The sequence below is a fragment of the Urocitellus parryii genome, chromosome 6 (assembly GCF_045843805.1).
Source record: "Urocitellus parryii isolate mUroPar1 chromosome 6, mUroPar1.hap1, whole genome shotgun sequence".
NCBI classification, from domain to species: Eukaryota; Metazoa; Chordata; class Mammalia; order Rodentia; family Sciuridae; genus Urocitellus; species Urocitellus parryii.
The window spans coordinates 60,586,416-60,606,509 of record NC_135536.1 but is presented as its reverse complement, the minus strand read 5'-3'; the positions used below and the strand labels follow the sequence as shown (position 1 = coordinate 60,606,509).

At 33.7% G+C, this 20,094-nt stretch overlaps 1 protein-coding gene across 1 annotated transcript in view; it reads left to right on the top strand.

The window, feature by feature from the left end:
• Nucleotides 1–18,233, top strand: part of Map4k5 (mitogen-activated protein kinase kinase kinase kinase 5) — a 104,337-nt gene extending 86,104 nt beyond the window's left edge. The window contains exons 26-33 of the mRNA XM_026391051.2: nucleotides 796–854; nucleotides 3,268–3,371; nucleotides 3,959–4,136; nucleotides 7,349–7,417; nucleotides 9,314–9,406; nucleotides 11,761–11,831; nucleotides 14,108–14,163; nucleotides 16,587–18,233. Of these exons, the coding sequence (XP_026246836.1) occupies nucleotides 796–854; nucleotides 3,268–3,371; nucleotides 3,959–4,136; nucleotides 7,349–7,417; nucleotides 9,314–9,406; nucleotides 11,761–11,831; nucleotides 14,108–14,163; nucleotides 16,587–16,674 (718 nt within the window). The 3' untranslated portion in view covers nucleotides 16,675–18,233. The remainder of the gene's footprint in view (nucleotides 1–795; nucleotides 855–3,267; nucleotides 3,372–3,958; nucleotides 4,137–7,348; nucleotides 7,418–9,313; nucleotides 9,407–11,760; nucleotides 11,832–14,107; nucleotides 14,164–16,586) is intronic.
• The last annotated feature ends 1,861 nt before the right edge of the window (nucleotides 18,234–20,094 follow it).

Sequence of the window (20,094 nt, the reverse complement as noted above, 5' to 3'; positions counted from 1 at the left end):
AACTGGCTTCAAAAATGCTAGAAATTAGGAAAAAAATAAATATGAATATGTATAAATATCCATATACCATTAAGGTCACAAACAGAGAAAAAGAATTTTTTAAAAAAGTCTTGATGAAAAGTTAAAGAAATCTTTCTGTTGGAGTTCAAAAGATTCTCAGTTTTTCTTCTCAGCAGTTTTCGGTGGGGTCATTTGGATCATGATGCTCCACCTCTGAATTGCTGGAGTGAGAGAGGTAATCCCAAAGGCAGAATTCCTGGAGGCAGGGTTTAGGCTTAGATGGCCTTGAGGGTCTTCACTGAATGCCAGTTGGTCTGGAGATTTTAAATCAGTGCACCTCCAGCCCACAGAAATTGAGTCGACTGAGGCAGGAAGGTCACAAGTTTAGGCCAGCCTCAGCAACTCAGTAAGGTCTCAAAAAATCAAGGTGCAGGGATGTAGCTTAGTGGTAAAGAATACTCACCTAACATATACAAAGCCCTGAGTGCAATCCCAATGCCACCAAAAAAGAAAACTTCCTTTACCTTAATTTTGAAAGGTAGTTTAAAATGTATGTCATCCAGATTGCAAAATATCAATGTTTTCTAAATTGGATTGTCTGTGAGAATCAACTGTGAAAGTTTTATAATACAGATTCTTGGGCCCTATCTCAGTCCTCTAAAATCAGACAGTGTGGAGTCAAGAGTACAAGTTGTTTTAAAGCTTCTTGCTATCTGATTTTGGTGTAACTGATTCATAAATCACAGTAAGGCAACCACTGCAACAGAGTACATTTATATTATCTTTTGTTTTCAGAAAGTTTGCTTTAACAACAAAGATTCCTGATACAAAAGGCTGCCACAAATGTTGTATAGGTAAGTAGATCAAAAAATCTGGATGGGGCTGGGGATGTGGCTCAATCGGTAGCGCGCTCACCTGGCATGCGTGCGACCCGGGTTCGATCCTCAGCACCACGTACAAACAAAGATGTTGTATCTGCTGAAAACTAAGAAATAAATATTTTAAAATTCTCTCTCTCTCTCTCTCCCTCTCTCTCTCTCTCTCTCTCCTTCTTTAAAAAAAAAATCTGGATGATTAGATCTTTTAACATTTAAAATTATTTAAAGAGTCTTACAGATAAAATAAAGGTGTATTGGTTTTTTTAAGAAGAGTTAAGTTGTCAGTGAAGCACAAGAATGTATAGAGTGACATAGTATAGAAATGCTTAGAGATAATAACCTTAATGTTTTCCCACAGCCTAGTGTTCCTAGAATGTTTTAAACCGTAGTCCCTGAGGCCACATTTCTGCTAGTGTCCTAGCTTCCATTTAGTTAACACTTATCATCTGCTAGTTACTTCTGGTTATTTATGAACATTATTATAGGAATTTTACCAAGTATGGAGATGAGAGTCCACACAAGACGACACTTTGCTTCTGATACCAGTTATAAGTTTGTAGGTTTTTAGAAGTACCCTTAGATTAAAAAATTCTCTAAAGGTATTTTCAGAACTCCCTGAAAACAGTTATACTCATGGTTACAATTACAGGTTATTACAAATAAAGAATACAAGTTAAAATCCACTCAGAGAAGAAGAAGACAGTGTAGAGTACAAGAAAAGTTACCAAATATAGAGCTTCTATTACCCTCTCCCTATGGATTAATGGACACCAATGCTATTACTTTTCCACGATCACTATGTGACTGTACACTCAAGCATTGCCAATCAGGAGAGCTGATTCAATCCTCAGTGTCCAGAGTTTTTATTGGGATTGCATCATGAAGGCTGGTTTGATTTCCCACATGACTGATCTCAATATACAATCCCTCCAGAGGTCTGCTCATGCTGCATGACTTAAAGCCCCACCTTAAGTCACATTGCTGGTCTTTCTGACATGACCAGCCCTCATAATGACTATCTGGTCTTAGTACTGTTGGACCTATCCAGTGACCTGAGGCTTCCAGACAAAGACAACTCCTATCAAGCATGACATTCCAAAGATTTGGAAATTATTTCTTAAGAGCAGAAGAGAGGACAGACTTCTTTTTGGGCAAGATTAAATTCTTTACTACATAACTATCTTATCTAAAACACTTAACTCTTGAAACTGATTATGTCACAAGCAAGTAACAGAAATAGAACCTAGATTCAAGTCTGGATCCGGTATCTTTAGATCTTAGGCTCCTTATTTTCTATTTATTCCTTGTTTGATCAGTGAGCTTATACATGAATCTTCATTCTATGTAATAGTTCAAAAGCATTTTCCAAACTTTCTAGAACAAAAACATTTAACCACAGATGTTCTACAAGTATAATTATGAGTCATTGAATGATGGAAATTAATTCTGAAAAGTTCATCATTAGGTGATTTTTGTCAATGTACACACACACACTAAGATATCACCAGGCAATATAATCATAAGACCACCATTGTATATGGATCCCATCATTGACTGAAATGTTGTGCAGCATATGATTGCATAAGCAATTTTTTTATCATCTTCCTTGGGGGATCATGTCTGCATCTGTAATCAGATTCTCATATGTGACTCAACAGACTCTAGAAGCTTACATTCCAAGACATACTTGAGTAGTACTTGTGGAACTTACTGAAGATTACTGTTTTTATAATGAATATATGTTATTGTTGATGGGATTCAAGTTGGGGAGAAGGAAAGACCAATAAGAATTTTTGTAGTTTTGAAAAAGGATGTTCCAGCAAGATGAATTAATGTATACATACTCAAAGCCAAAAGTGAAATTTCAGTTGTCCTCAGACCTTGTCACACATTATTCTTTTAGTCAGTTTACATAGAAGTAGCTTTTGGATTATATATTAGTGTAGGTGTTTTAGTTCTGAAAATAGTGTTCTTAAAAAGTTCTTATGCTAAAGAACCTAGCATGTTAAAAAATTTTTAGAAATAAATGTATATAATTTAAAATTGAGAATAGAACATGAAAAGGAAAGGCTAACAAAACCAAAAGAAAAAGGCATCTTTGTTTCCTCTTGTCATCCTAGTTAACAGAAACACTATTTTAATAGCTAAATAATTACTTCATATAGTTTCTTCTTCCATTTATATTTTGATAGTGATTTAGGATCACATTCCATTATTTTTTCCCCTTGAATCAATACTGCCTTTTTATAGCTAAGTTAGCTTTTAGGTGAGTAAAGCTCAGTTGTTGCTTTTAGCTCAACTATATTTTCACATAAGGTGTTCAGTGTTCCTTGAGTATCTGGTTTATTGTTTTTTTGTTTGTTTGTTTTGTTTTGTTTTGTTTTTCCAGTTAGAAATCCTTATACAGGACATAAATACCTCTGTGGAGCTTTACAGTCTGGAATTGTTTTACTTCAGTGGTATGAACCAATGCAGAAATTCATGTTGATAAAGGTATATGTTACTTTGTTTACATTTTTCTTTATAAAATACTAGTAATTAACTAAAATTATAAAATCCTATTACTGCTATTTAGGATCAGCACATTTATAATTAGTAGTACTTATATATTTGATTTAGGGGTTTTTGTATTCTTAAGATTCCTCTTTGACTTAAGTTACTTAATATACTTAGAGAACCATCACAACCATAAATATTAACATGGTCAATTCTCTGAAACACATTTGTGTAGAACATTCATCCTTGTTATTGTCATCTTAGAGGTGGGCCTTTATAGAACTACATAAATCAAAAAAATTGGAAAGCATGCATGGTGGCACATGTCTGTAATCCCAGACACTTGGGAGGCTAGAGCAGGAGGATCATAAGTTTGAGGCCAGGCTCAACAATGTACCAAGACCCTCAGCAACTTAGACCCTGTCTAAAAAGAAAAATAAAAAGAACTGGAAATCTAGCTTAATGGTTCAATTCCCAGTACCAAAAGAAAAGAAAATTGAAGCCTTTCCATTGACTTTTTTCAATAGCAGTATGACAAGTGAGACTGTTTTCAAATAATAGTTCTATTGTTTTATCTTTTTCAGCACTTTGATTTTCCTTTACCAAGTCCTTTGAACGTTTTTGAAATGCTGGTGATACCAGAACAGGAATACCCTATGGTCTGTGTAGCTATTAGTAAAGGCACAGAATCAAATCAAGTAGTTCAGTTTGAGACAATCAATTTGAATTCTGCATCTTCATGGTTTACCGAAATTGGTGCAGGTAAGTGTCTTACGTTATGTTGAAATGGTGATGCTTTTACATGTGATAGAAACAGAACCACTTAAGTTAGCTAGTGTAGACTATTTAAATAAAAATTCAGAAAATAGTTTCCCAAGGAAGTAAGGAATTGTGTATATGTAGTTTACAGTCTCTATCTGCCACAGGCAATTTTATATAAACTGTTTTACCAAGGAAAATTTTAGTGATTCCTGACTTTGAAGATTTGAGTTGTTACCAATTAATCTTTGGACCTACTAAATAAATAATTATATTTTCTAAGCTGCTCTTAAAATTTCATCAGTTTCTGAAGCAAGGAGTTACCTTTTTTTCTCTGTCCGATTTTATCCTTTCTTCTCCCCACACTTGTTCAGTGTGCCCTTCAGACTTCAGTAGAAGCTTCTCAAATGTAGCCTTCAAACTTTTCTATTTAACTATCCATTGTACTTCCTAAGAATGGGGGTTAGCTTGGGAGTTAATCAGACACATCTCAGTGAAAGTTCAGAAAAGATTGGAAAGAATATTCTCAAACTTAAAATTAGAATGTATAGCTGGGCATGTGGCACACACCTATAGTTTGATCCCTAATACCACATTTTAAAAAAAAGAGAAAGGAAAAAAAAGGAGAAGAAAAAATAGTACAAACCAGTGATGTCCTAGTAAATGTTTAATAGCAGGGTCTTTGGGTACATTCATTTGTTGTGGTTGCCTGTTTCCATGTATAAACACTACCTTAATAGCCAATTTCAAACTACCAGCCTGATGTCATGTGGTTTGCAAAATTCCTGAAAGTTTAACAACCCAATACAAACCAGCTACAGTATGTCTTGTACTATAACTCTCTTTATGGACCAAATCATAATTTCCAGTACAATGAAATAAGAATGCATTCTGTATCCTCCCTCTGCACCCACATCCCACCTTTCTTTTTTAGTTTAATGGTTTGAGTTGAGTAGAATGGGTGACCTCCTGCTATAGCTAACAGAAAGGTATAAAAACAACGACATTGCTTTATTATCATGAGAAATAAGCAACCTAAAAAGAAATATCTCCCTATTATGTAGTTACTGCCCCAAAATGGGACTTTCAATCCACTCATTTTTAAAAAATCACATGATCAGAAAAATAAATGAATAAATAATAACCAACAAAAACTGTAAAAAAAAAAAAAAACTAAGATCATTTTTAGCCCCAACTTTTCTTTTGTGCTGATTTTGGGAGTAGATAATTTCATACAATTATCTAGTGTATATTTACATTCACTTTCTCCTGTGTGATATATTAGGAGATTCTATCACCCACGGTTAGAGTTCATTGAGTTCTATTTTAAATTTGGGGGTTTGAGTTCAGGACTCTTTTGAAGGTTTTGCTGTTTGTCTTTTAAATGCCTGAAGTGTCCTATTCTACCCACTTTTTACATTGTCCAAGATCTTAGGAAGGCTAGGATTCTGCCCACAGATATCATTCAGAACACCTTCAAGCAGAGATGAGGCAGCCTTTGTGATCCAGCACTTTGTCCTTCATAGGCTTCTGTATTTTCACAGGTGATTGGGTTTTTTTGTTTGATTGTTAAATATTTTTTAATATGTTGGTGAACCTTTATTTTATTTATTTATATGTGGTACTGAGAATAGAACCCAGTGCCTCATGCATGCTAGGCAAGTGCTCTACCCCAGCCCTCACAGGTGATTGTTGATCCAACTCCCAACTTTGTTCATTGTTAAATCAAGATGCTAATAGTGCCTTCAACTGGCATAGTTGTAACATTAAAACGAAATCCTCTTGGAAAAATCTTACTCCAAGACCCTTCCAGTCTTCGTTTCATTATTGTAATTGTTATTTCAGTATCCTTATCTCCAAGGATGGTGCTTAGCATATATATGGTCAGTACTCAGTAAATATTTGTAGAATGATTGCATGAACATAGATTAACTGAGTAAAATGATTTTGGGTGTGTTGTTTGAGAAACAGTTTATCAATTGTGTACTTCTGGATTCTTCAGAATGTGTCACCTTTGAAAGGTCCATAAACATGCCAAAATATGTAAAACTTTGTGTTTATGTTTGTGCAGTTTTCAAAGGAGAAGATTCTTAGCCTATCCAGAGAGGTATAATTAAGAATGACTAATTTTTTTTTTTTTTTTTTTTTTTGGTAGTGTTGGGAATGGGAACTCAGGGCCTCACACATGCCAGGCGAATGTTCTACCACTTAACCACATCCCCAGCCCTAAAATCTTTCCTTAGATTCAGCTAGACCATTCAAGCAGTTGAGTGCTTAAAATAGTTTACCAAAAATATTTTGCAACATTATATTAGCAAATTTTAAAAGACACACAGCCCTTGAGTATCAGCAAAGTGAAGAAAGAGTTGTATTCTGCTCATATATTATTGATGATATTGTTCATTATAGCTACTCAGTGTCCTCTTTCTAAAGGAATCCCACTTACCTATTAACATTCCAATACCAGGAAAATTTCTCTCTGATCATAGTAATTAATCCTTGTGTTCTTTTGAGTCACTGACTTAATTTTATTTCAAGGATGCTCAATTTCCCTACTGATCTTGTTTCTATTTTCCTTTGGCTCTGTAAAACACAGAGTCCATGTATGTCATGCATTTTACTTTCCTCCCCATATTAACTCCTTACTTCATTTTATTTTTAAGACTTATCTTTCTAGAACCAGCCAAGATATTAATTAAAAGTAATACTGGGCCTGGGTTATGGCTCAGTGGTAGAGCACTTGCTTTTGCACATGTGAGGCACTGGGTTCGACCCTCAGCACCACATAAAAATAAATAAATAAATAAATAAAGGTGCGTGTCCATCAAGTAAAAATATTGGGGAAAAAAAATAATACTGAGGGGCTGGGGTTGTAGCTCAGTGATCGAGCACTTGCCTAGCATGCATGAGACACTGGGTTCAATCCTCAGCACAACATAAAAATAAATAAATAAAATAAAGGTATTGTGTTTATCTACAACTAAAAAAAATTTTTTTAAAGTAATACTGAGTTTTTTTCTCAGTTCAGTTATCCATGTTAGGTCTTATGTTTTGTTGCCTAAACTGTTTTTGAAAGATAACATGACAAAAATGTAATTTATGTGTTGAATTTCAAAGATTAAATTAAATCATAGCAAAATTCAGACTTGTGTTTATTTCCTGATCTCTTGTTTGTTAAAGTCTATTATATAACTGTAACCTCTTCTCTCCCTTAGGCAGTCAACAGTTAGATTCCATCCATGTGACACAGTTGGAAAGAGACACTGTACTAGTGTGTTTAGACAGTAAGTACTATTTTAAAGTTTATCTTGCGTATGCTACTTGATAAAACAGGTCTTTTATTGGAAATGATTCTATGAAAATATAATTCAAAATTTTTATAAGTTTATCAGTGCTATCCTGTCATTTTATTTTATTTTATTTTATATTGGACCTGCATGGAGAAATTAGACTAGAACTGTTTGCCATACTTGGGATAAAATTCTGTATCAACTATTCTATCTCATGTCCCTTAGTGCAAAATAGAAGGTTACAGTACTATAAAGTCATACAGTACTATAAAGTCTTGGAGCCAAGATTCCATTTGACATCTCCACTTGCTAACTGTGATTCTTTGATGCAGGGAGCATTGTTATTGATAGAAATATGTTGTATTATACAGTAAAGATAGAAAAAACTTTAGCTGCAAGTATTATTTTGATTTTGCAAATGAAACATTAATTCTTAAAACCCACCTTATTTTCATGCAGTGAATCCTACAAAGTGGAATCCCACTACTAGAATCATATTTGAAATTTGGCAGTGTTTTCTACAGTTGGTTCATTTCAATTTGTTTTTAATGGGTAGACTTACCTATAGGTAGTCAAAGTTATTTTACAGATTATTCTGTAACTGATTTTTCCTGTTTTCCTGTTATAATCCCTGTGCTCCGAAGGATTCCCTAGTGGACTTACTTTCTAGAATATCATAGAAAAGTCAACTAAAATCTATAGTGTTTCATTCTCCGTCATCCCTTTGTTAGGAACTTGATTCTATGAATACTGATAAAATTTGAGTGTTATTCATTTACTTGTAAGTATATTTGATCAATACTTTTTTATCCAATCAAATAGAAAGTTTGGTATTAGCTAAATAATGAAATAACCAGAATTTAGTGTTTCTGAACCTTTAGTGTTAAATTTCTAAATAACTTTGTGAGTCATCAGAGGAAGATAAATTTTGCTTGGTGTTCGTTTTGGTGACATATTTTCACAATTTTTTTTTTAAAAAATTGACTAACTAGGCCTTGATTTCCAATGAACTAAGGTAACTAGAAAGTAACTTTCTTGAGCTTTCTGTTTATTAAAGTGGTAGAGGAAGACTTAAAAAATTTATTGTCAACTATACCATTTATAAGTCAGTTTGGATAGAAAGAAGTAGAGGTAGGCCTATAATTTCTAATCATGATAGTAGACAGATGAAAAAGTAGTACAGAGAAAAGATTATCTTCTGAGTCAGAGCTAAGACAATGAAATTTAAAAACAAATAGCTAAAAAAGGAAAGAGAATTAGTTTACTACCTTCAGAGTACTGTTTCTTGCCTTGTCTATGTTGGTAGAACAGGACTCATACAGTAAAGTTATGAATTACTGCATGTCTTTCTTACCGTATGTTATGTAATTTAAAAGGGGAAAAAAACAACTCCATTGCTAAATATTTTGATACCAAAGTAGCAACTTTTAAAGAAGAAAACACTTTTAAAAAGTGAGAATATGACTTGGGAGGCTGAGACAGGAAGATCCTGAGTTCAAAGCCAGCCTCAGCAAAAGCAAAGTGCTAAGCAACTCAGTGAGACCCTGCCTCTAAATAAAATACAAAATAGGGCTGGGGATGTGGCTCAGTGATCGAGTGCCCCTGAGTTCAATCACCAGTACACCCCCCCTCCCCTCCAAAAAAAATGGTGAGAATGTCAGTGTTTGGCATATACTAGCGTAAAAAAAGAAATTATAGTAGCAGAATTGCCATCTACCAAAGGATACACCACTGTTATATCTTTTAAAACACATTTCACAGGGCATACTTGAATCCAGATAAATTATTGACATTGATAAGAATATTATTTGATACCCAGATAACATCCATGTATTATTACATTTATTTTAGGAAATTTACATTTCTAATTGACTTTTTTATTTTTTTAAGAGTATGTAAAAATTGTAAATCTACAAGGAAAACTAAAATCAAGTAAGAAACTAGCCTCTGAGCTAAGTTTTGATTTTCGCATTGAATCTGTAGGTAAGTTTCCCTTTTTTATTATTGTGTTTGGAATAATTGGGTTTTTGTTTTGTTTCTGTTTATTCTGTACTTAGAGTTATCTAAGTACCACTGTCTTGTAGAAATTTCTGTAATGATGAAAATACATGTGGCTAGTAAGTACATGAAACTTGACTAGTGCTATATTACTTTAAACTTCTAAAATTAAATTTTAATGTAAGTAGCTTCATATGACCAGTAGCTGTCTTATTGTACCGTAAAGGTGTCTTATTGTACAGTAAAGGTCTAGACCATATTGTTGTATCCTGAATATTTAAAACTTGAAACTATTTTTAAATTTTTTGTTCATTATTCCTATTGCTGCACCAAGTGAATTATACTTCTCCCAATTATCTCCAAAGCAAGAAGTTTTATTTATGTAATATGATAGCAGTGTTAGATATGCCATGGTTGGAGTATATAGATGGCTATTGCTTTTAGGTCTGTTTATATATAAATAGCAAGTTTCCTACATTTTAATTTGCTTCCTTGTCCAAGAGTGCTTTTACTGTATTATTATTTGTCATTTGTTTTTTGTCATATTATTTTTTGTCATTTTTTGTTTGTTTTGTATACTTTGTTGTTCTTGTTTGATAATGGATATTGAACTCAGAGGCACCCTCCCACTGAGCTACATTTCCAGTTCTTTTTTTTTTTTTTTTTTTTTTTTTTTTAAGAAAGGGTCTTACTAAGTTGCTGAGAGTCTAGCTAAGTTGCTGAGGCTGGCTTCAAACTTGCAATCCTCCTACATCAGCCTCCCAAATTGCTGGGATTATAGGTGTGCGCCATGTTACCTGACTTATTCATTGGTTTTATGATTTTTAAAAATCATTATAATTTATCATTACTTACATTCTCCTTGATTTTTACAGCAGTTAAGTATTTACCTTAGGAGTGGTAGAACTTGTGAGAAAAATATTATGACTACATTTTGAGTAATTGATGATAGGATTCTGCTGTAAATCACAGAAAGTATTAAAGTTGTCATTTTTTATTTAGACCATACAATATTTATGCATTTTATAATTATAAGCATGTACTTTTAAAAATATGTTTTTGGCTACTTACCAGATTTTATTTGTTTGCTTGCTTGCTTGCTTACTTGTTTGTTTTTAAATTCCCTTAATATGAGATTTTCATACTAAACTGGAGTTTGGTATGTCACAATATACAGAGTTTAGCTCTGTCACAATATAAGGGACTGATATTATAGTCAGTGACTGAGCAGAGAAAGCCCTGTGTTCACTCCCCGGCACCAAAAGAAAACAAAATATGTTTATGTCTCTATTAACATCTGACAGAAAATATTTTACCTGTGATTGGGAAATTTAAATTTTTGAAGCAGAAAACCTAAACTTTCTTGAATCCAGACAAATTATTGGCTAAATAGATGCTAGAACAGAAGGAATTTTAGAAAATTATTTCTTCTCTTACTCCTTTATGTACTGGGTATTAAATACCAGTTTCTAAAATTTAACATTTTTAAGAGAGAATCTAACAAATAGATCCTTAGCTCCTTTTTATTTTAATTAAGACATACTGGTATCTCAGTTTTTTCATATGTAGTTTGTACTTAGTAGTCTAATAACCAATACAAGTAATTTTCAGTCACTTTCCTCATCATCTTTATTTATATTTATGTTTTTCTAATTCTACTTAATTATCTCTAATACCTACATTATAATACTTGATTAAATACTAAGAATTTTATAGAAGAATCGACTTAGATCATAAATATTTAATGTGATTAAATTTTGAACTATAGGACAGATTTATTTTTTAAAATATATTTTTAGTTGTAGATGGACCTTTATTTTATTTATTAATATGTGGTGCTGAGAATTGAACCCAGTGCCTCACACATACTAGGCAAGCTCTCTGCCACTGAGCCACAACCCTAACCCACAAAGGTTTATTTTTAAAAATTTATTTTGTAATAGAGAAAATGTGAATAGAAAAGATGCTTAATGACTATTTGGATAACCATTTTTATCCAAAACCCATTCTTTGTTTTTATTATTCACTTTATTCAAAGATACAGTATATGAAAGAGAAATTAATATGCCTATAGAAGCTTATCAGAAGTTAGCCCATGTTTAAAGGAATGCCTATTACGTATATTCTTGAAAACTTATATAACCTTCCTCCAATAAATTATTTGAGTTTAGACATGTCTTAGCCACAAAAATGTTGAGAAATAATGGTCTAGACAGTGGAATTTTGCCCTAAGCATTTGAATAGCCTTACATTATTATTTATTAAAAACAGTTAAGGGGACTATATGATGAAATGCTGTGTGCTTTATTTTAATTTCATTTCTCCCTCATCTCTTTTAGTATGCCTTCAAGACAGTGTGCTGGCTTTCTGGAAACATGGGATGCAGGGTAAAAGCTTCAAGTCAGATGAGGTACATTTTCTCAGTTTACCTCTGCCAACTCCAACTAAAGATTTTAAATGTTGAAATGTTCATTTTATGTGTTTTCTTTCTGAACCTACATTACAGAGTTTAATGCCTTAATGCTATGAACTGGTGGAGCAAAAATTTGTAATCTATCCTCAAATATGTTAATTTTTGTATTTTAAAATTCTCAGAGGCCCCAATGAATTGCAAAATATGTTTATGTAATTTTATTCATCTAATCTGTAATTATACTTCCCATAATCTATAAATATATAGCTCCTTTTTAAATATTATATTTAAAAGTATAAAGAATATGAATTGGATCAAAGGACAGAGGAAAATCTTAAGATCTTACTCATTTAGTATGAAGTACCAACTACATTGAAGACACTATTATTGGAAATAATGAATAACACCTATGATATTCCAGGCACATTACAAATATTAATTCATAGAAGGCTCAGAATAATCCAATGGATAGATACTATTTATATTCCCATTTTTACAAGTACCTAATGGTAAAGTAACTTATTCAAATTTACTCAGCTAGTTAAATGGCAGAGCCTGGATTTGAAGGGTTTCCAAATGTCACTTCTAGCTGAGATAATCAGGAGATATTTCATACAGGAGGTAGGATTTGGGATCTTACCTTGAAAGATGAATCCTGCTATAGAAGACTCTTCCCATTTGTGCCTGTCTACACCATGGCCTCACAAATTTGTGGATTTACCTGAAAGCTCAGAGTCTTCTGTTTGATTCAGTTTTATTCATATTCTTATTCATAAGTAAATAAATAGTTCTGCCTCTTACATATAGGCAGAATTAGAATGCTTCCACGAGAAAAATGACAAAAGTCAACTGTCTGAATATATCAGCTCATCTGTTATTGACCCATGTCACTAAATGTCACCTGGTCCCTGCTCTTGATGAAATCTACAGTCTCACTTATTGTCATAAGGTTAATTATTCTTAAATGCTATTTTCATTATGTCATTCTTATGATTAGAAATCACAAAAGAGAACCTGTTTCTCACCATATCAAATTCAAAATTCTGTTTTCTCTGTGTGTGTGTGTGTGTGTGTGTGTGTGTGTGTGTTTCTGGGCATCAAACCCAAGGCCTCCCACCTGCTAATAACCAAGTACTCTACAATTTAATTATACCTCCATCCCCCTAGTTACCTATTTTTAATACATTTCTTTCTTTCTGTTTGTATTCTCACCCTTTAACATGGATCTAGCTGAAGTCTTCTTTCACAAAATAGTGTTGATATTCATCCATTATAGTCCACAATGATTAGAATATTTAATACCTTGGAAATCATCTCCATCTAGTATAGCATCAAACTTGTTTCTGACTCACATTTATTAATTCTGCCTTCCCAGCTAGATTGTGCATGCCTTGTTAACATTTTGTCTTTATACTTAACTTTACATTCATACTGTCTTAGTTTAGATTCCTCTAAATGCAGAGCTAAGATAAAAGTCTCAAATGGAGGTAATTTATTTTGGAATAGAGTCCAGAAAACTGCTGATGGAATGAGGAATGTAAAATGCATAAGTGTAAAAAGTCGAATGAGGAATGTAAAATGTGTAAGTGTAAAAAGTCAACAAAAGCATATTAACAACCTAGTTCCCATCAGGGACAACCAGGCCGTAATCCTGGAAGGACCACTAATGAATACTATAGAATGTACCTCAGAACTGACTTACTTAGAAGTGGGGAGGTTGGAGCATTTATGCACCAACTGCTGTTCCTTCCTGGTTAAGGGTTGCCCCAAAACTTTCCATACTTAGAGATAATACTGATGCATAGCCAAGCACCTTCTTCAGCATTGGAGAAAGGAGAGAAGAACCCTGTGGTATACACCAATGTGAGACACTGGTGCTTGAAAGCATCCACCAAACTATGCTGAAATCAGGTGGGCCACAGGATGCCCATGCAGACATCTCCATCTCAGAAATTTAAAAAAAAAAAGGGCAAATCTTCTACTGGTTATGTGACCTTGAGCAAGTTACTCAACCTCTCCGAGTCTTAGGTTCTTCTTCAATAGTATGAGAATTATAGAGCATATCACACAGAGTTCTAAGGAAAATGCCTGACTTCCATAAATGTTGATTCATTTCTACTAATAGTCAAAAATGAAACTTTTTTCATTTGAGGAATTGAGCCTTTCAAAAATTATTCATTCTGTTTAATAATTGCTCTATCTGAATGAGTTTTAAATTATTATTTAAGCAATATGGGGGCCCAGGTTGTAACTGATAGGTGTTTTCTTTCTAGGTTACCCAGGAGATTTCAGATGAAACCAGAGTTTTCCGCTTATTAGGATCAGACAGGTAATTGTTTATATTCATTTACCAAAGAGTGCAAAGATTATACTCTCAATTATACTGTCAGTCTGAATTGTGTTTCAGTTAAAATTCTTAGAGGGCTCTTCAATTGAAAGAAATTTTTCCATAATTTATTGAGAGTGAATAATATTTAGTAATTCAATTTAGCAATCTTATTTCAGTGTGAAGATCATGATTCCAGAGTTATATTCAACCAAGACAAAATGTGTAAATATAGGTGTATATGTCTCTAGAATCATGACAGATACTTCAGAACCCTTCATTTTTATAATTTCTCCTGGTGTATTGTCTACTATCAACTATTATAAATATGTATCTCCTGATATTTGCTTTTATATCAGAAAATGTTCAACTCAGTTTTGGGGGTCAATTTAAATTGCAAAGGATTATGTAGTCTTTTTGTAAACCAGATAAAAATCCCCAAACTGTGTTATCTTTTTTTAAAATATTTTTTAATTATAGGTGACACAAAATCTTTAATAAAATAATTTTTTGTGGTGCTGAGGATTGAACCTAGTGCCTCACACATGCTAGGCGAGCACTGTACCTCTGAGCCACAACCCCAGCCTACCCAAACTGTGTTATCTTATTAAAAAAACAATATGAGAATTGGCAAAAAAAAAATGGTAGCTTTTGTTCTCCAAAGAATATTATCATCCTCTTTATCAAATAAAATATTCATTTCTTTCAATTTTGCTACCAAAAGTTGTTACTCCAGCACAGTTGGCTATGGTATTATGCATTAGGTCTTTGGAATGGTTGGAAGACCTCTGGTCTTCAGATTCACACTGTCATTGCTTAAATATTAGATGCTTGAGGAAGCTCGGGGTGAAGGGATAAAGTTATGCTATAAAAGATTGGAAGAGTTTTGTAAAGAGAGAAAGGACCTTTTGAAAAATGATGAGGCCTGCCTTAGCAGAAAAGGTAAGCACACAGCACAGCAACCTAGGAGTAGGCCAGCAAAAATGGGGGGCAGCGTGGGAATGAGTTTGAGAACCACCTAGTAAATGGCTCTAGAACTAGAATGGGAGGCTCTTCTTGCAGGAAAGGCTGACAAATGAGTTGTGGGTCATCCACTATATGTGGAAATAATGCTTTAATGAGATCTAGCATGAAAGAATTCTGCTTGACAGAAGTTTTGTGTCAGAAACCATTCCTTTCAGTAATGTGTTTTGCTCCGAGTCCTCTACCCAGAGTTTTTACCCTGTTACCTTCTTGGTCTTATTGTCTCTAAAACTCTGCTGTTTATAGATCACTGCCCTACTTGTCATATTATGTACTTATTTGGGCATCTCCTTGATTTTAACATCCCAAAGTGTTTATTTTGTCCTCTAATTTTAATAGTAGTTAAGAATTTATTTTATTATTTAAATATAGATATCTGTGTCTGTGCTGGGTGTGGGAGAACCTATGTAAAAATTTTTTTTTCTGGGTCCGGAGGGTGCTTAACCACTGAGCCACATCCCCAGCACCGCAGCCCATCCTTTTTTGTGGTACTGAGAATTGAACCCAGGGCTTTCTGCATACTAGGCAAACTCTCTACCACTAAGCCACATCTGTCCCTGCCCCCCCCCCTCCTTTTTTAAAATAGAGACAGTGTCTTGTGAAATTGCTTAGGGCCTTGCTAATTTGCTAAGGCTGACTTTGAACTCATAATCCTCCTACCTCAGCCTGCAGAGCCACTGGGATTACAAGCATGCACCACCCATGTCCAGCTATTATTTTTTTATATTATTCTCAATCCACAGTTGATTGATTTATTTATCTTCCTCTTAGTGATTGATTGACTCTTTCCCTGCTTTTGGATATGGGGGTGGGGCGGGGTGTCTCATTTCATACTTAGTTTAAAACTATTTGTTTTCAAATACCTGGAAGAACAGTTTGGATGAAGTTCTCCTAGGATCCCGTTTTATTTTCTCAGCTCTTCTACCTTCTTTTGTCCTAAAGCATTGTTAATATAAATTCCTAAAGCATTGTTATTCCTATTGTTGGTGTTTTTAAATTTGTTTTTAGTTGAAATAAGACAATGATCAAATATCAAAATATTTTGATATTTTATACTCATCAGTTCTTTTCAGGTATGTTTTTTAGCTATAACATGTAAATATGAATTATGCATCAGTTGGGGCTGGGAATGTGGCTCAAGCGGTAGCGCGCTCGCCTGGCATGCGTGCGGCCCGGGTTCGATCCTCAGCACCACATACCAACAAAGATGTTGTGTCCGCCAATAACTAAAAGAAAATAAATAAATAAATATTTAAAATAAAAAAAGAATTATGCATCAGTGATCTCTATGTAATTTTATAAGAACATGAACATTGACATTCTTTCCTGGTTTGAGGTTAGTATTTGAAGCATGCAACCTGTTTTTACTTTTAAACAAGCCTTTTGTTTTGGTTTAATTTCAGGGTTGTCGTTTTGGAAAGTAGGCCAACAGAAAATCCTACGGCACACAGCAATCTCTACATCTTGGCTGGACATGAAAATAGTTACTAAGCACCAAAAACTGATCTCAAATGACAGGGAAATGAACATACTCCATTGAAAGCAAAAATATTTTAAGGAAATTCAATACAGACTGCACTATGATTTACTTTACCTGTTATGGGTTATATCGCAAATGTTCTGTACGTTAGGGTAGTATTCAATATTTTCTGTAGCTGGAAACAGCTAGTCTATCTCTTGCCACTATGTGGTGGTTACATCAAGTTTGCTTAATAAAAGCTATGAGACAAATAGTCCTCTAGTTCCAGGAAACACAGTCTTTTTTAAAATAATAATAATAATAATGTTTGTAACAAGGGTGCCATGGTATTTTTAGATAACTCATGTGATTATCTTCAATTTAGTGACCATTTTATCATTTTATACCATGTTTTATTCTTTATTAATGAACATACTTTGATAAAGAAATTATCAAACAAACCTTTCACTTATACATTGGCCATTCTGTATGTTTTTGTAAAATAGAATATTTAATCCTTATTTATTAATCTCTTGCTGGAGTGGTTGGTGTAATGTATCTAACTTTTAGCAAAAAAAGGTTGCAGAGCAGCTTAAATTTTTTTTATAATGTAAAAAAATTTTGTTTACCTTTTAGAGTAGTACTTTAAGGGCTAAAGGCAATGTGTTTGGGGGTTCAACACATACGCAATGTCATTTAACAAAAGTATTTCTTAATACAATTTCATGCAGAATTGCCTTAAAAGGGATTTTTGTGTTCTCAACAACAAATACTTATATAAGGGGTCATTAAGAAAATAATGATGATGGTTGAAATATTCTTAGAAGGGTGTGTATGGCAGGTGTGGCTACTATATGTATGTATTCTTGACAAACAGTATAATATACCTGTGACTTTTTTTCATTAGGGATAAATCATAAGAAATTAATCTTCATACATATTATCATCCCTAATGTAGGGGGAGAAAAGTATTTAACTACCCATGTTATATATTTTACTTATACTATTCCAGAAGGAGAGCTGTAAAGCAATTACACATGTAATCTTGGGGTTGTCACATATGTAAAAAAGTAATTTGTTTACTTTTTGAGTAGGTTTAAGAAAAAAAATTAATGAAATTGGATTTCTGATGGGATAATATGAATAACTATTATAAAAAACAGTATTCTAAAAATAAAGAATAGGGCTATAATTTAGTTTGTTTTTCTTTGGTAATGTTAGTATTCAAAATTAAAGTATTACATTGATACCTGTTGTCTTAATGCATTTATTAAGAATAATTAGCATTGAGATGATGAACAAGGATTAAGTAGTAGCGAACGGTAGAATTATTCTGACCAGTTACTTGAGAGGAAAACAATATAACTATCTCATTCAATCTTCAGCTGTTCTGTAAAATAAATAGTATCATTACTGTTTTTCAAGTGAGGAAATAAGATTTAGCAAGGTTAAGCAACTTTATCAAGTTCATACAAATTAGTTGTTGAGCCAGACTATGAGTCTTCTGACTCTGTTCATTTCACTAGGCTATATGTAAACAATAAAATGTTTTACAAGTGAAATATAAAGTATTTGTTCTTTAAAAATGCACATATGCTATGATATCAGTAAGAATGGCTATGTATTTGGGATATGTTTATTGGGTCTTCTAGACTGATGGATACTGGATACAGTGGATGACATGGGGACCATTCTCTAAAAAATTGACATGAATGGATACAAAGATCCAGCATCCTCCTTTTCTCACTGAATTCAGCCAACCTAGTATTTGTGGAAGAATATTTTTTTGTGAATCTGACCAGTGCAAGTGAAAAGGCCTGAATAAGATCCTGGCATCAGAGACATCCTTGATAAACTGCTCAGTGAGGTAACAACACAGTGAATATCATGGTTGGTGTGCCCACCATGCCTCCAGAACTTGTAGTCAGTCTGTGCTATTAAAAATGAATGACCAACCAAGAATTAAAAGAAATATGAGGAAAGCTTCTCCATGAAAGAGAGAAACAACCACTGGGAGACTCAGGATGGGAGAAATGTCAAAAGACAAAATATCTTCAGAAAGATGTTGCAACCATCAATCCAAGGCAGAATTCTTCAGAAAACAAAAAGATCTCTTGGAAAATAATATGAATAATTCAATTAGAAGCTTTAGAATATAAAGTTGAGGAAATTTTCTCAGAAAATAAAAAATAATAAATGAGAAATCCTGGCCGGGCATGGTGCTGCACACCTGTAATTCCAGTGGCTCTGGAGGCTGAGGCAGGAGGATAATGCATTCAAAGCCAGCCTCAGCAACTCAGCAAAGCCCTAAGCAACTCAGCAAGTCCCTGTCTCCAAATAAAATTAAAAAAAAAAAAAAAAAAAAAAAAAGGCTGGGGCTGAACCCAGGGGCTCAGTGGTAAAGCATCTCTGGATTCAATCCCTAGTATACTCCACAGAAAGAAATGCTGAAAAAATAAGATTTAAGTAAGTTAACAGCCCAGGAAATCCAATGTCCAGTCTCTCAGAGTTCCAAAAAGAAAGAATAAACAGAAGAAATCAGTAGCATATTTTAAGAAAATTTTCCAGTACTAAAGAACATCAGATTCTAGAATGAAAGAGCACAGTGAATGAAAAATACCTATACCAAAATACGTTGTGATGAAATTTCAACTGGTCAAGAGAAGAGCTCCTTACATTTCCAGAGAAAATGGGCAGGTCACCTACCAAGGAATAAGAATCACGTTAGCTTCAAATTTCAACAGAAGCAATGCCTTTAAACTTCTAAAAAATTCTGTGTCTTCCTGTAAATAAGGAAAAAAATGAAGACAGTTTTAGTAATATGAGTTCTCAAAAGATATACGCTTTCTCAAGAGGCTACTAGAGTTTGTGCTTCATAAAAACAAGGGCATAAACCAAGCAATATGAAGATGTAAATTGCAGAAAACAGGATTCAATAGAGAATTGAGATGAAGGAAATTCCCAAATGATGGTGATGGATTTCCAAGGAGACTATATTGAAGCATATCAGAAAGCTCTGGAGATACTTTTTCAGAAAGATTAATAAAATACCTGAGGGTTCTTAGTATCTTAAGTTAGACAACCAGCAGAGTGAGAAGTTCCTCCTAAAACAAAGCCTGAGACAAGAACATGGATAAGATAGTTTATTTTAGAGATTCCAGAAAATATGAGTGGGGACTATGATACTTCTTTTGTTGTTGATGGACCTTTATTTTATTCATTTATTTATATGTGGTGCCAAGAATTAAACCCAGTGCCTCACACATACCAGGAAAGTGTTCTACCACTGAGCCACAACCCCAGCCCCTGGTACTTGTAATACTTTAATGGAAGAGGGAGAAAAGTTGATGTAAGGGTGTGCATTCTTCACTACTGTGTAAACAGTGGGAACTTGATTCTACCATGTCCTCTAAGAAGCTATATGATAGCTCCCAGAATTATCTCCTGAAAGA